This window comes from Odocoileus virginianus, chromosome 27 (assembly GCF_023699985.2).
Source record: "Odocoileus virginianus isolate 20LAN1187 ecotype Illinois chromosome 27, Ovbor_1.2, whole genome shotgun sequence".
Lineage (NCBI taxonomy): Eukaryota > Metazoa > Chordata > Mammalia > Artiodactyla > Cervidae > Odocoileus > Odocoileus virginianus.
The window spans coordinates 20,053,743-20,066,435 of record NC_069700.1 but is presented as its reverse complement, the minus strand read 5'-3'; the positions used below and the strand labels follow the sequence as shown (position 1 = coordinate 20,066,435).

At 39.5% G+C, this 12,693-nt stretch overlaps 1 protein-coding gene across 2 annotated transcripts in view; it reads right to left on the bottom strand.

The window, feature by feature from the left end:
- The window catches only part of PKHD1 (PKHD1 ciliary IPT domain containing fibrocystin/polyductin), a 427,795-nt gene that overhangs the window by 212,030 nt on the left and 203,072 nt on the right, over positions 1-12,693 (bottom strand). For both annotated transcript variants that reach the window (XM_070456320.1, XM_070456321.1), the window contains exon 47: positions 10,286-10,532. In XM_070456320.1, the coding sequence (XP_070312421.1) occupies positions 10,286-10,532 (247 nt within the window). The remainder of the gene's footprint in view (positions 1-10,285; positions 10,533-12,693) is intronic.

The window sequence follows — 12,693 nt, the reverse complement described above, 5'->3', positions numbered from 1 at the left end:
TTTGAACTGTGGTGTTGGAGAAGACTCTTGAGAGTCCCTTGGACTGCCAGGAGATCCAACCAGTCAGTCCTTAAGGAAATCAGTCCTGAATCAGTCATTGATTAAGGAATGACTGATTAAGGAATCAGTCATTGGGAAGGACTGATGCTGAAGATGAAACTCCAATACTTTGGCCACCTGATGCAAGGAACTGACTCACTGGAAAAGACCCTGATGCTGGGAAAGATTGAAGGCAGGAGAAGGGGACAACAGAGGATGAGAGGATTGGATGGCATCACTGCCTTAATGGACATGAGTTTGAGCAAGCTGCAGGAGTTACAACAGACAGGGAAGCCCAGAATGCTGCAGTCCACAGGGTAGCAAAGAGTCGGACATGGCTGAGTGACTGAACTGAACTGAGTGGTCAGAAAACCTCCTCTGCACACACATAAGCAACTGCACTAACAGTGGGCCTGGCTTAGGAAAATGCGAAGATTTCCTTATGAACTTAGATTTCTTCTATCCAAGTGGGGTGTTCTCAGTTAAACTATTTTTAGATTAGAATTCTGGTTTTAACTATAGACCAAAAGAATTCTATTTGTTCAAATGTGTCCATCTGTTCACATTTAATTCCTCTGGTCTATATGTTGTCACTTTCTTTGCCTTACCAACCCATATTTTGTCACTCTTCTCTTAAGACATCATGTTTATGTCCAGAAATACTTCATTCCAGCAGTGTGGCCTCAAGAATCCCCCTGGTCACTTTGATGAGACTTAATTATTTCTTAATTTTCTATCAGTATCACATTTACAAATCAGTTTTAGGATCTAATTTATCCAGATTCCATTACTATAGATCATAATAGCAATTACTGAAGGAGTCATTTTCAGGCCATACTCCCTAGTATCTAAAGACCCCTATACACATGACCCTGTTTTCAAATGCTAACATCAACTCAGTTCTATTTGTCTTTGGGACTTCCGTAGCTTCTTTTTGATCCCCTTCTTCCAACCCGTATCCATCCTAATGCTAACTCCTTGACCAACTGGAGAACCAACCATAGCACATTGAGATCCTAAATCATTCTTTCCTCCTCCTTCTTCATGCATTGCTTGGATTCTATCAAGCTGCCCCATCTATCTCAACAGAGGTTCATATGGGCCACAATTTCACAGGCATTTGTGGACAGCATGAGCTTTCTTTAGGGCGATACAAGTAGAGAAAGAGGTTATCAAATATTCCTTTATCACAGTTGGTAGTGGAAAGGGTCTCATGGTGCATTCTGAAAACCAAACCTGAATGGGAAAGACCAGTCTTCCAGGAGGCAAGATGCCTTGTGTTGACCATCACCGCGAGGGCCAAAAATTTGTAGTTAAATCAGCTCCCATCCTTCTAGGCCAAATGCCAGCAGTGACAGTGGTGGGCTCTTCTGAAAAGCGCCCAAAGAACATTCAGAATAGAATACCATGAAGAGAATTTACCAACCATAATTACGACAATTTTCTCTTGCCCTAAATAGCCACTAATTTCCCTGTGCCCTAAATAGCCACCAATCTCCCTCTCTTTACTGTTAATGAAGCAAAGGAGCACAGTGAAGTATTTCTAATTTGGAGGAGCCAAGGGAGTCTGCATGGGCCATTAGCAGCAGAGAGCTTCATTACTAGGGGAAGAAGTCTCTCCCTGAACTTCTCGTGGCTTTATGTGCAAGAAATCAGGAGGCAACCAGTCCGTTTGAAATGTTAACCCTTACCTTGGTGTCAACAACAGCTACTGAATACAATCAAAAAGACAAGAACACTACAAGCTTTTCCTTTTCTATGAAGGAGAATAATTTTTTTTTTAAATCATCAAACCTGTTTTTAATTCAGGGACATTTTCCTTTAGAAATATAATAGTATCACTTGATAAAACTCTCCAACCAAAGTCCCAAGTTATAATACTAGTTGCATCAACAGTTCTGTAATTTAGTGCCCAGATACTATGTGGAACTGTTGAGTGTATACTGCCCACAGAGGATTTGTTAGGCAATCAACAATACCAGTGAGAGCAAATATTAACTCCCCGGTTTGTGTTTACCATTAGCTTACTTTTCCTGAGGGTCCATATCTCTGTGTATTAAGACAAACACTTCACTGAGCTCTAAATGCCCTATATTTGGAACAATTGTGAAGTAAACTCCCTATAATAATGCATCTTCTAAGCCAACACATCATAATAACTGGCCCCAAATGGTGCTGTCGGCATCACCTGGATATTCATGCTTGCTAATGTTCCTCTCATCTTTTACTGCACAAAGAAGACAAAATCAAAATGTGGAGCACAGCCAACAGATTTCTGTGGCATTATTTTTCTCGAGCATTTTTAAAATACATTGGACTCCTAAGAAGTCCTTGTCAGAAGCTCTCCATGTCCTTTGTTTTGAAGAGTCTTATTTTTGTATAAGTAGCCCATCCTACACAGATTGCTAACTAACTGTGCTATCCCCTTGCTTTTGTGACTTGTAAATAAACTGCCTCTCTCCATTGGTAAAGAACAATAACAAATACATTTTTAACAAAAAAAAAGAAGAAGACTTTGTCAGAGGATGACTATTCTATCTACTGATCTGCCATCGCCCAGTAATATCTGATGTGTATCAGTAAGAAGTCTTCCGTATATAGTCTTATTGATTGAGAAACAAATATTTCTCCGTCTGAGTAAGAAACCTAAAATGAGAAAAGAAATTATAACCCTCAGTCTTTGCCCCAAACTTGTAACAATCCTTAAATTCACATTAAAAAATAGAACAAGTACAGAGATGCAAGATATGCGATTTAATAACCTTGCATTCCTTGGGACCCCTCGTACACTGTTGGGGCTTCCCTGGTGGCTCCGATGGTAAAGAACTTGCCTGCACTGCAGGAGACCCAGGTTGATCCCTGGGTTGGGAAGATCCCCTGGAGAAGAGAACGGCAACCCACTCCAGTATTCTTGCCTGAAGAATTCCATGGACAGAGGAGCCTAGTGAGCTACATTCCATAGGGTCACAAAGAGTCAGAAAATGACTGAACGACTAACACTTTCACTTTCACTTTACCCACACTCTGCTAGAGGGAATGTAAGCTGGTGCAGCCACTGTGTAAAACAACACAGAGGTTCCTTAAAAAACTAAAAACAGAATTATCATATGATCCAGCAATCCCACTGCTGGGCATATATCTGGAGAAAACTATAATTCAAAAAGATACATGCACCCCTATGTTCATAGCAGCACTATTCAAATAGCCAAGACATGGAAACAACCTAAATGGCCATTGACAGAAGAATGGGTGAAAATTCTTTTTATGACCAATGGAATACTACTTGGCCATAAAAAGGAATGAAATAATACCATTTGCAGCAACATGGATACAGCTAGAGATTATCATACTAAGTAAACTAAGTCAGAAAGAGAAAGACAAATACCGTATGATATCACTTAAGTGTGGAATCTAAAAAATGGCTCAAATGAACTTATCTATAAAACAGAAACAGATTCATAGACATAGAGATCAGACGTGTGGTTGCCAAGGGAGTAGAAGGAAAAAGGATGGACTAAAAGTTTGAAGTTGGTAGATGCAAGCTATTACATTGAGAATGGATAAACAACAAGGTCCTAATGTACAGCACAGGGAAGTATATTCACTATCCTGTGGTAAACTATAATGGAAAAGAATATTTACAAAAAACATATATATGTATATAACTGAGTCACCTTATTATACAGCAGAGATTGGTCCAATATTGTAAATCAACTATACTTCAGCAAAAAAATAATAATCCTTGCATTTCTGGCAGGTATACCCTGACATCATGGGTCCTCCATGATGGAGGATCCAAAGTCATCCTCCGTGACTTTGCTGATGTATATTTCTGTTTACCTTTTCAGAGTCAGCTAAAGCAATAATAATTGATTGTCAAGTCCCAAAATCAACCTAGCATCTCCTCAAACATAGTAATTACAGTTTTTGCTACATGCTTGGCAAAAAATTCTTGCCTGTTACACCTTGATCCTTGAAGAGAAGCAGTAGCTATCTATACTCTGTCTGCCCATACTTTAGATACTATTGCATCTCTAGCTTAATCTGTGGGTTAAGGTTGGTATGGCTATCTCAGAACATGAGAATACTATCCTTAGAGCTATGTAACCACAAGGTAGACAACTACCTGTCAGGAATATTGAAAAACAATTCCATGCAGGGAGGTAGTTACAAAGCCCACCCTCCCTTTTGTATCTATGCACATCTGGTACTGGTAGGACTGACAGACATCCACCCACGAGTTTATCACCAACCCTTCTTCCCAACTCCATGTTCAGTGACATCATGATGTGAGCCTTATCCCAGTCATGTGAGAGTATTTTCACCAAGGAATTAGGCAAATGCTATAAATCAGGCTTTTTATTCTAGTCGCAAAACAGGCACCAGCACACCCCTGGGCCCCTTTATTATTCATGAAATTTAATAACTGTGGAGTATTGTTGATACTATTCCTTGGTTTGGGCTCCATTTTTATGTTTAGCTCTTCTTCTATTTTACTTCTGTAACCTCTGCTGTTTAGAGAGGATAAAACTTCTTGGAATTTCCCTGTCTCACATGGGATTTTTGGGTTTTTGTGGGTTTTTTTGAGAACTGAAAAGATACCATTAGTGATGCTATGCCTATTTATCCCTAGGAAGAGAGTTAGGCGATTGTTAGAGGAAAAGCTAGGCCACAATTTCCATTTGAACTCTTCTTTGCTTTTACATTCACAGAGGCAGGGGGTGCCTCGTACTCTGAATACCGACACATTAAGAGCAGTTCCACAGGTAAACACTGAATGTAAGCTCTACAGGAGAGGATATTAAGCAAGATCTAAGAATCAAGGTGATCAACAACAACATTAACCTTTTCTTTTCTAGGAGAAACAGGAAGGAAGAAACAGAAACCACTGGGGGCATGAGTGAATCAAAAACTGTCCGGAAAGACTCCAGATTCCACGACTTTCTGGGAGGTTTCTGGATCAGTGCGATGTCTCATGACTATTGGAAAGTGTTCCCTATCTTTCAAGAATTGGATTAAGTTTCATTTGAACAAACTTAATTCCCTTGCCAGGCATTTGTTTCTCAGAAACATAATCATCTATATTTTATTCTATTAGTAGTAAGTTTATATGTTTTTTTATCAACCATAAATGTAGAGACTTTCGAAAGACAACATTTACTGAGCACTTACTACATTCCTGACAATGACCCCATGAGTGAAGTAACATTTTGCTCTTTTTAGTCTTGAGAACTGAAGCATAAAGAGGTGAAGTAACTTGTCCAGGAACATACCTAGGAAGTGGCAGAGGGAGGGTGGTTTATGATTTATACCCACAAATGATTCTTAATTACTTCTTTATTCTTCAGCCTTTGAAAAATAATTTCAAACATATGCACATAGCCAGACTTTCTTTTAAGTACTTCCTATTAAAACTCAGAAGGACTGGTTGGCCAACCTACAACATCTTGTAAACTCTTTTAATTTCCCCCACATTCGGTTCAGTACATAATTGGAAGACAGATCAAGGCTTGATTTACTGATATTTGAATAAATCTGTGTCAACTGAAGGAGCTGTAGAGTGCTCTAAACCAAAAAAACAAATAATTCCCAGATGGTAATTGTGAAAGTTGGTTCTCATTCTCCCCATCACAATTCTGTGCATCTATACCACCAGGAAAAGAAAATGTTTGCAAATGTATGCAAACTGCTATTTCAGTACAGGTGGGGTAGGGGCAGGGTGGAGAAGAAATCAGCTGTTAAAATAAATTATCTGATCAACTGACAGCCCCAGGCAAGCAAAAGCCCAGAAGACATTATGAAAGGATATTCTTAAGTATTTGATGTTTCTAGGAATTTTAGAAATAAAGACTCAGGATAGTATTTTAACCCTGGATCTTCTAAAGAAAAGTTAAGTGCTGTGGACTCCTCATAAATAGGTCCTAAGAGAGAAATGGACAATATGAACATGAGAGGAAGATCTGGGGGAGCCCACAATTTCTTAAATGATATTTATTTATTCAATACTAATTTTATTGAGTCACTTTATGTTCAACATGGTATTGGGTACCATAATAGAAACAAACAAACAAAAAAATCCCACTATCCTTGTCCTACTTACCATGAATGAAAAGGGAGGGGTGATTTATAAGCTATGTAGGAGCTGTGAGTATTGATTAGAGAAAGTATAGAGAGCCAGCACACAGCAGGGATACAAAGCTGTGCAGAAAGCTCGGGGAAGCTCACCAGAGTTAACTACCTTCATGCTGAGTTCATGGAAGCTGAACCTTATGGATTGAAAAACACAAAGAAGTTGAGTGTAGCTGAGGCTTAAAATTTAGGGAAAGGAGGGCAGAGCATTGAGAAACGATCCTAGAAGTAGAACACAAACAGGAGTAGGTCATGAAGTGCCCTTGACACATTAAAAATGGTAGGCTTTCACTGGGAGGCACTGGGAAGGCCCTGATGAAGTCTCAAGCAAGGGAAAGCATGGATGGCAGGACCAGATCTGATCTACAAAGACTCACAAGTTTAAGGATAGGATCCCAGCAAGGTGGCAAGCTAAGTGGCTGCTGCAGTTAAACAGGTGGGATCTGAATATCAACTTGGACTAGAGAAGTTGAGGAGAGAAGTAATAAAACTCAACAGGGATTTCTTTTAGGAGATGAAATGGACTGGACATGGTAGGTGATTTCTGTGAACAGATGAGAAGGATAACTCCCATTTCTGGTCAGGTAATTGGATCATTTGTCTGAACACCCAAAGATTCTTAACACCCAATAGGTCCATGGAATAAAGAACTTAAGTTTGGTTTCGACAAGTTGTGTTTGAGATGGCTGCTGAATACTCTAACAGAAATATTGAAAGCACTACTACTGCTCAACAGAAATACAATGCAAGCCATAAATGCAAGCCACAGATAGAACCTTAAATTTTATCATAGCCATATTGAAAAATCTAAAAGAAACAAGTAAAATTAATTTAATAATATATTTAACCCAATATATTCAAAATCTTATCATTTCAAGATAATCAATATAAAAAAAATTGAGATATTTTACATTCCTTTTTTCATACAAAGTCTTAGAAACAAGATGCATAATTTACAGTTACAGCACAATTCCATTTGGACAAGCCACATTTCACATGTTCAGTGGCCACCTGTGGTGAGTGACTACAATATTAGACAGGGCAGATCCTAAGGGCAGTTGGATAAATGGGTCCGGACTTCCAAAAAGCAGCATCAGTGAATGTCAACTGAGGCTATGGAATAGTCCAGATCATTCGGGAAGAGCATAACTTGAAAGCTTCTTGAAGAATCTTAAGGAACACTAGCATTGAAAGGTCAGGAAGCAAAGCTTACAAAGGAGGTCTAGAAGGAGCACACGATAACCTGATCCTTGTCCCAGGTAAGCATCTCTGTACAGAAGAAATTTAGGATCAATAAATCCAGGGACTGCATGAGCCATTTTGCCACGATGAGGCCTCTGGAGCAAACGGTGCTGACATTTTTCTGAAATGAGGTCCTGACTTATACTGGTAGAGCTACCATTTCTTGGTCTTATCAGGAAGGATGGGGTTGAGAGAAAGAGCTTGGCAGAAATAGAAGTCAGGAAAGAAGTGCTGTCCTGAACACCAGTGGCCCCTTAAGAAAGCATGTTTTAGAACTTGTGAGTGAGAGAGAACTCACCCAGACTAAACATGTCATTATTTTTAACAAAAGAGAACATAGACTCTGCCTTGTGGAGGGTAGGAAATTTCTCTTCACCAAAATATTAATTATTATTGGCAACTTTAAACATTTTTACGCCCTGGTCAACACAACTGTGAGGATGAAGTCAGAGGAAGCTACGAAACCAGAAGTGCCACAAATGTGTGCACCGATCACTCTTGGAAAAAGTAGTGAGGGAAGGTTGTCAATGTCAAACACAGAACCTCTAGTGAACATGGACCAAGAGGAGCCTCCGAGGAAGAGATCACACCCCAAGTACTCAATTGTTAGTTAGGGGGCCGGGGTGCCCCGTTTAGGCAGCTGTGTAGACCTCACGCTACCTTCTAGGCACCTGGGCTGTGGAGGCAGGAGGGGGCTAAATGTTGAAAGGAAAGAGGGCAGGGTCCATGTGCCACATCAGATCCCCATCAGCAAGCAACCCCCAAAGATGGGAACTGTGAGAGCTTTGCAAATCAACTCTTAGGGTACACACTCCAGGGAAAATAGCACAGCAAATTAATCCTTTCTCCATGAAATGCCACAAAGTTTGTATCTACATGGAATTCAAATTGCTCATTAGCTCTGACATGTTCCTAATGAGGTTATAATGCTCTGGGACAGAGATCAAGTCACTGAACACAAATAACTAGGGATAGAATCTGGAAAGATCAAGTTAGAAAGACCTGAGGGCAGTGCTTCTAAAACTCGAGTATAAATTCGCCAGGGGTTCTGACTCAGGACATCTAGGGTGAGTTTGAGATTCCCTGCATCTAGTCCCAGGTCACACCAATGCACTCTGACTAACAAGACCTTAGAGATCATCTAACCTAACCATCTTGCCCCAGAGATGAGGACACAGGGCTAAGAGACTCATAAATGGGAGTGTGCTGAGCCTCCCTTGGGCTTGGAGTCATTGAGCATCTGTCCACAGATCTGTGAATCAACCTGGAAATGTTTAAATAGAAGCCCAGGGAGTAGGGTGACCAACTATCTTGGTTTTCTCAAGATTGAAGGGGTTTCTGGGACATGAGATTTTTTATTTTAAAACCAAGAAAATTCCAAACAAACCAAGGCAAGTCTTTCACCTTAGTACGTGTCTTCTGAATCTACTCTGAATATAGTATCAGGATTATTCTCTTTTAGATCTTGCCAGTCCTTGAGTGCTGGGAGCATGGCTTGCTGCCAAAGCAAGCACCTAGGTGTCCTGCCCTGAAGGCCTCCAAGAATGGATGCTCAGAAGGATTACAACTGCAGAGGCTTCTAATGCCACACCGCTAAATGCCACCTTCAGAGACAGTCTCCCAGTAGGTTTTCAAGTAAGACATAGAAAAGGAATATCAAGAACCCAGAGAAATCAGTGTTATACAAGCACATAATGTTCTTTTTAACTACACAAATCTATTTTTTCATTAAAAAAATCACGCATATAAGAAATAAATGGCTCACTTTTGTAAACCTCAAAATGCTCATTAAAAACATCTTTGTTAAAATCACAAAAATAATAAAAATCAGGATGCATCCCTAAGAATGAAAGGCATGCTCTGCATAATCAAAATGATTAGAAACGAAAACATATTGCTCCATACAGTTATTTTACTCACTGGAATTAGGTCCATTAACATTAGATAGAATAACAAACAGCTTGAAAAGCAAAAGTGGAACATTTTCAGACAATTCCATGCTAGCAGGGTATTACTAAGATGTCTAAAATAGAATGTCAAGATAAAGATGGCATATGCATTCAGAATGCAGACTTATTGCAAACCTGACCATACTGACTCCCTCTCTGTGGAGTTTACCTGTTTAGTAACATACCAGCATGATCTGGCTGAAGCACCTGACTTAATATTCATGAAGTTAGGACACTTAAAACAAAGGAGAGAAAGGAGTGTGACTAATTATATACAATGCATTTGAAATAGGTAAAAGAATCCCAGTCACTCAGCAATCATTACCTGGAAATTAAAGGGGACAGTAGCAATCCTATTATACATTATAAACAGCCCAGCTCCTGACTTAATGGTAGTTTGAGTAGCATAAACAAGGAGTACTTGCTCCAATATTAAATAGGATGTGCATTGTACAAATCCAATAGTTCACAAAATTAACAAGGAAAATGAACTGGTGTGAAGCAACTTCATAACTAATAGGGAGCATCAGCAAACACTTAAAAAGAGCTCAGGGAGAGCAGGTGCATATAAATGTGAATGGACATTATTGGAATTTATTAATACTCCTTTTAATTTAAATATATTTCAATTTCTTGTTGGTTGCAAGTATTTTTTGAGAGGAAATTATTAACTCAAAATGCCAATAAGTGGTCAAGGGCCATGAGATGTGGTCCACCATTATTGAAAATTAGCTGTCATTTAAATCAGCCTAAAACTACCATAAACTTATGATATGACAGCTGTCAAAATTATCCCATATCACTTCTGTAGAACTAAATACACCAAACAGAATCTGGAAAACAATTTCTCTTCTACAAATATCAACAACCTGAATGATATATACATGTCCATTGACAAGCCAAAAGGTAGAGTTAATTTAACTTACAAACCAATAGACATCCGATGAAAGAGAACATTTTCCTCACAGACACTGCCATGGACAAGCTGGCTGAAGCTGGCTTTGACCACACAAGAAGCTGGAAGTGTTTCCATAGAAGCAAGAATGTGACTTCTATTTTTACCAGACAGAGACCCATCCAAGTCTTCCAAAATGGCTGCATGAGGAGATGGAAACGCTACCAAGTTTGGAGAGTTCATAAACTTCAACTGGTTGGTCTTCACAGTAAATCCACCTATAAGTTGGAAGAAAGACTGTGACTCAAAGGCACAAAAGAATGTGATCACAAATGGCATCTGAAGTCACTGAGTTATTTCCAGTATTTTTAAATTGCATATTTATACAGTTTAACAATTTGCTCACTTATTTGTCCAGGAAAAAATATATATCCTGAGTTGACTGTATGTCAGGCTCTGCGCTATGTGCTGGAGACAGAGTGAAGGAGAACAGTAGGGGCACTGTCCTCACGCAGCCTGCATTCTCAGGCAGTGATTCCCAACCAGGGATGGTCTGCCCTGCAGGAGACTTTTGGTACCACTCGCAAGCATTTATGGCTGTCACAACTGAGTGGCCAGCAGTGCTATGGGCATCTGGTGGGAAGAGGCAAGGGTGCTACCCAGCATTCTATAATGCACAGGAGAGCCCCCACAACAAACAATTACCCAGTCCCAAATGCCAAGGATGAGAAATGGTGGTCTACTGGGAGTGACACAGAACATTACTAATTACTAAACGCTAAAGGTGCTGTGGGCTAGTCTTTCCATCTCTCTGTTCTAGTTCTTCTAAGGCAAATCTAACCTCACTTCTTATGAGATCTATACTTTAAACTTTTGCCCTCAAAAGCCATATTCAATCAATCACATGTACAAATAGTAACACATTTTATAGGTATCAGCTCTAGGGCTACATGTCTTAGCAGGGTTTCCCTCGCATCTCCTTCATATGATTCACTGGTTCTGCTATTAGTCAGTGCTATTAGTCAGTTACCCAGGAAGAAACAATGGCAGTGGTCTTCTAATACTCACTCACCTATCATTACAATTTAAAAACTCAGGACACGTCTCTTAGTAGATATGCTGCCATATTGCTATATTATGTATCTTATAAAAGACATAAAAAAGGAAAAATGCAAAATAAGATATAAACAAAGAGAGGCCCAAATGCTTTCATTCTCATCCCAGTAGAGTCTGTGCACTCAATTGTCATTCATTCAAGATGCTACAAATCCACCTCAGAAACTTCTGTGTGGGTCTCTGCTAGTCACTCAGTGGTGTCCAACTCTTTTTGACCCCACGGACTGTAGCCCACCAGGCTCCTCTGTCCTCTGTCATCTCAAGGAAAGAATACTGGGTGGGGTAGCCATTCCCTTCTCCAGGGAAATCTTCCCAACCCCAGGATCAAACCCAGGTCTCCTCCATTGTAGGCAGATTCTTTACCATCTGAGCCAACAGGGAAGCAACTTGTTGTTTATCTAACACCACAAGTAGTTCTATAATTCAGCTATATTGGATTTCTTTGCAACTTCCCAATCATAACTTGCTCTTTGAATTTGTTTTTTGCATTTGCTAATACTGCTATGTAAAAACTTTTCTCTGCCTCTTTCTTCTTACAAACTTCTCTTCACCTTTATAAATCCTGCTCGAGGTACTCTATGATGAAGTCCCACCTGACCCCCTTCCTTGCTGTTCCCTTCATTGGCCTTGCTCAGTCCTCAAGTATTGGATTCATCATACTATTACATTCATTGGCTCAGACATTTATTTTTGTGCCTAGATGGAAAGCTCCTGGAAGACAAGAACTATATGCTTTTCATCTCTCTACCACTCAATTCCTTAAACAGAATCTGGACTAAATAGTTTCTGAACAAATGAAAGAGATGGCTTGGCCAAGGACATCCAGGGAGAAGAGATTAGAGCTCATAAGGAGTACCTTGCTCCTTTTCAATGTCTTATGAATGATATCAGACAGTGAAGCTATTAACTGAGGAAGTAAAATTTTAAGTGATTGTCTTAAGGCATTTTTTATTGCTATTATTATTTCTACAATCTTAAACTCAGATGCCACCCAAATAAAAACAATTTTTGGCTCTGTCTATAGAGGGGGCATAAAAAGCAAAGCAGAGACTTACTGATTATTCATTTAATTAAAAAAACAAACAATTATCTAAATTGGCAATTCAAACCACAAGAGCATATTTACTTGAACCACTTGGTTTGCCTGTTTACAATGATCAAATCAACTAGATTGCTCTCTAGTTCTTTCGCCTTAGCCCATGAGTTCTCCAAGGTATTTCTCACCACCTCTGAGATGTGGTTAACAAGTGAACAAGAATTCTTATGGTCTCTCTGTGCATACAAAAAGCCTTGGGCTATTGAAAACATAAGGTTCCTGAACTC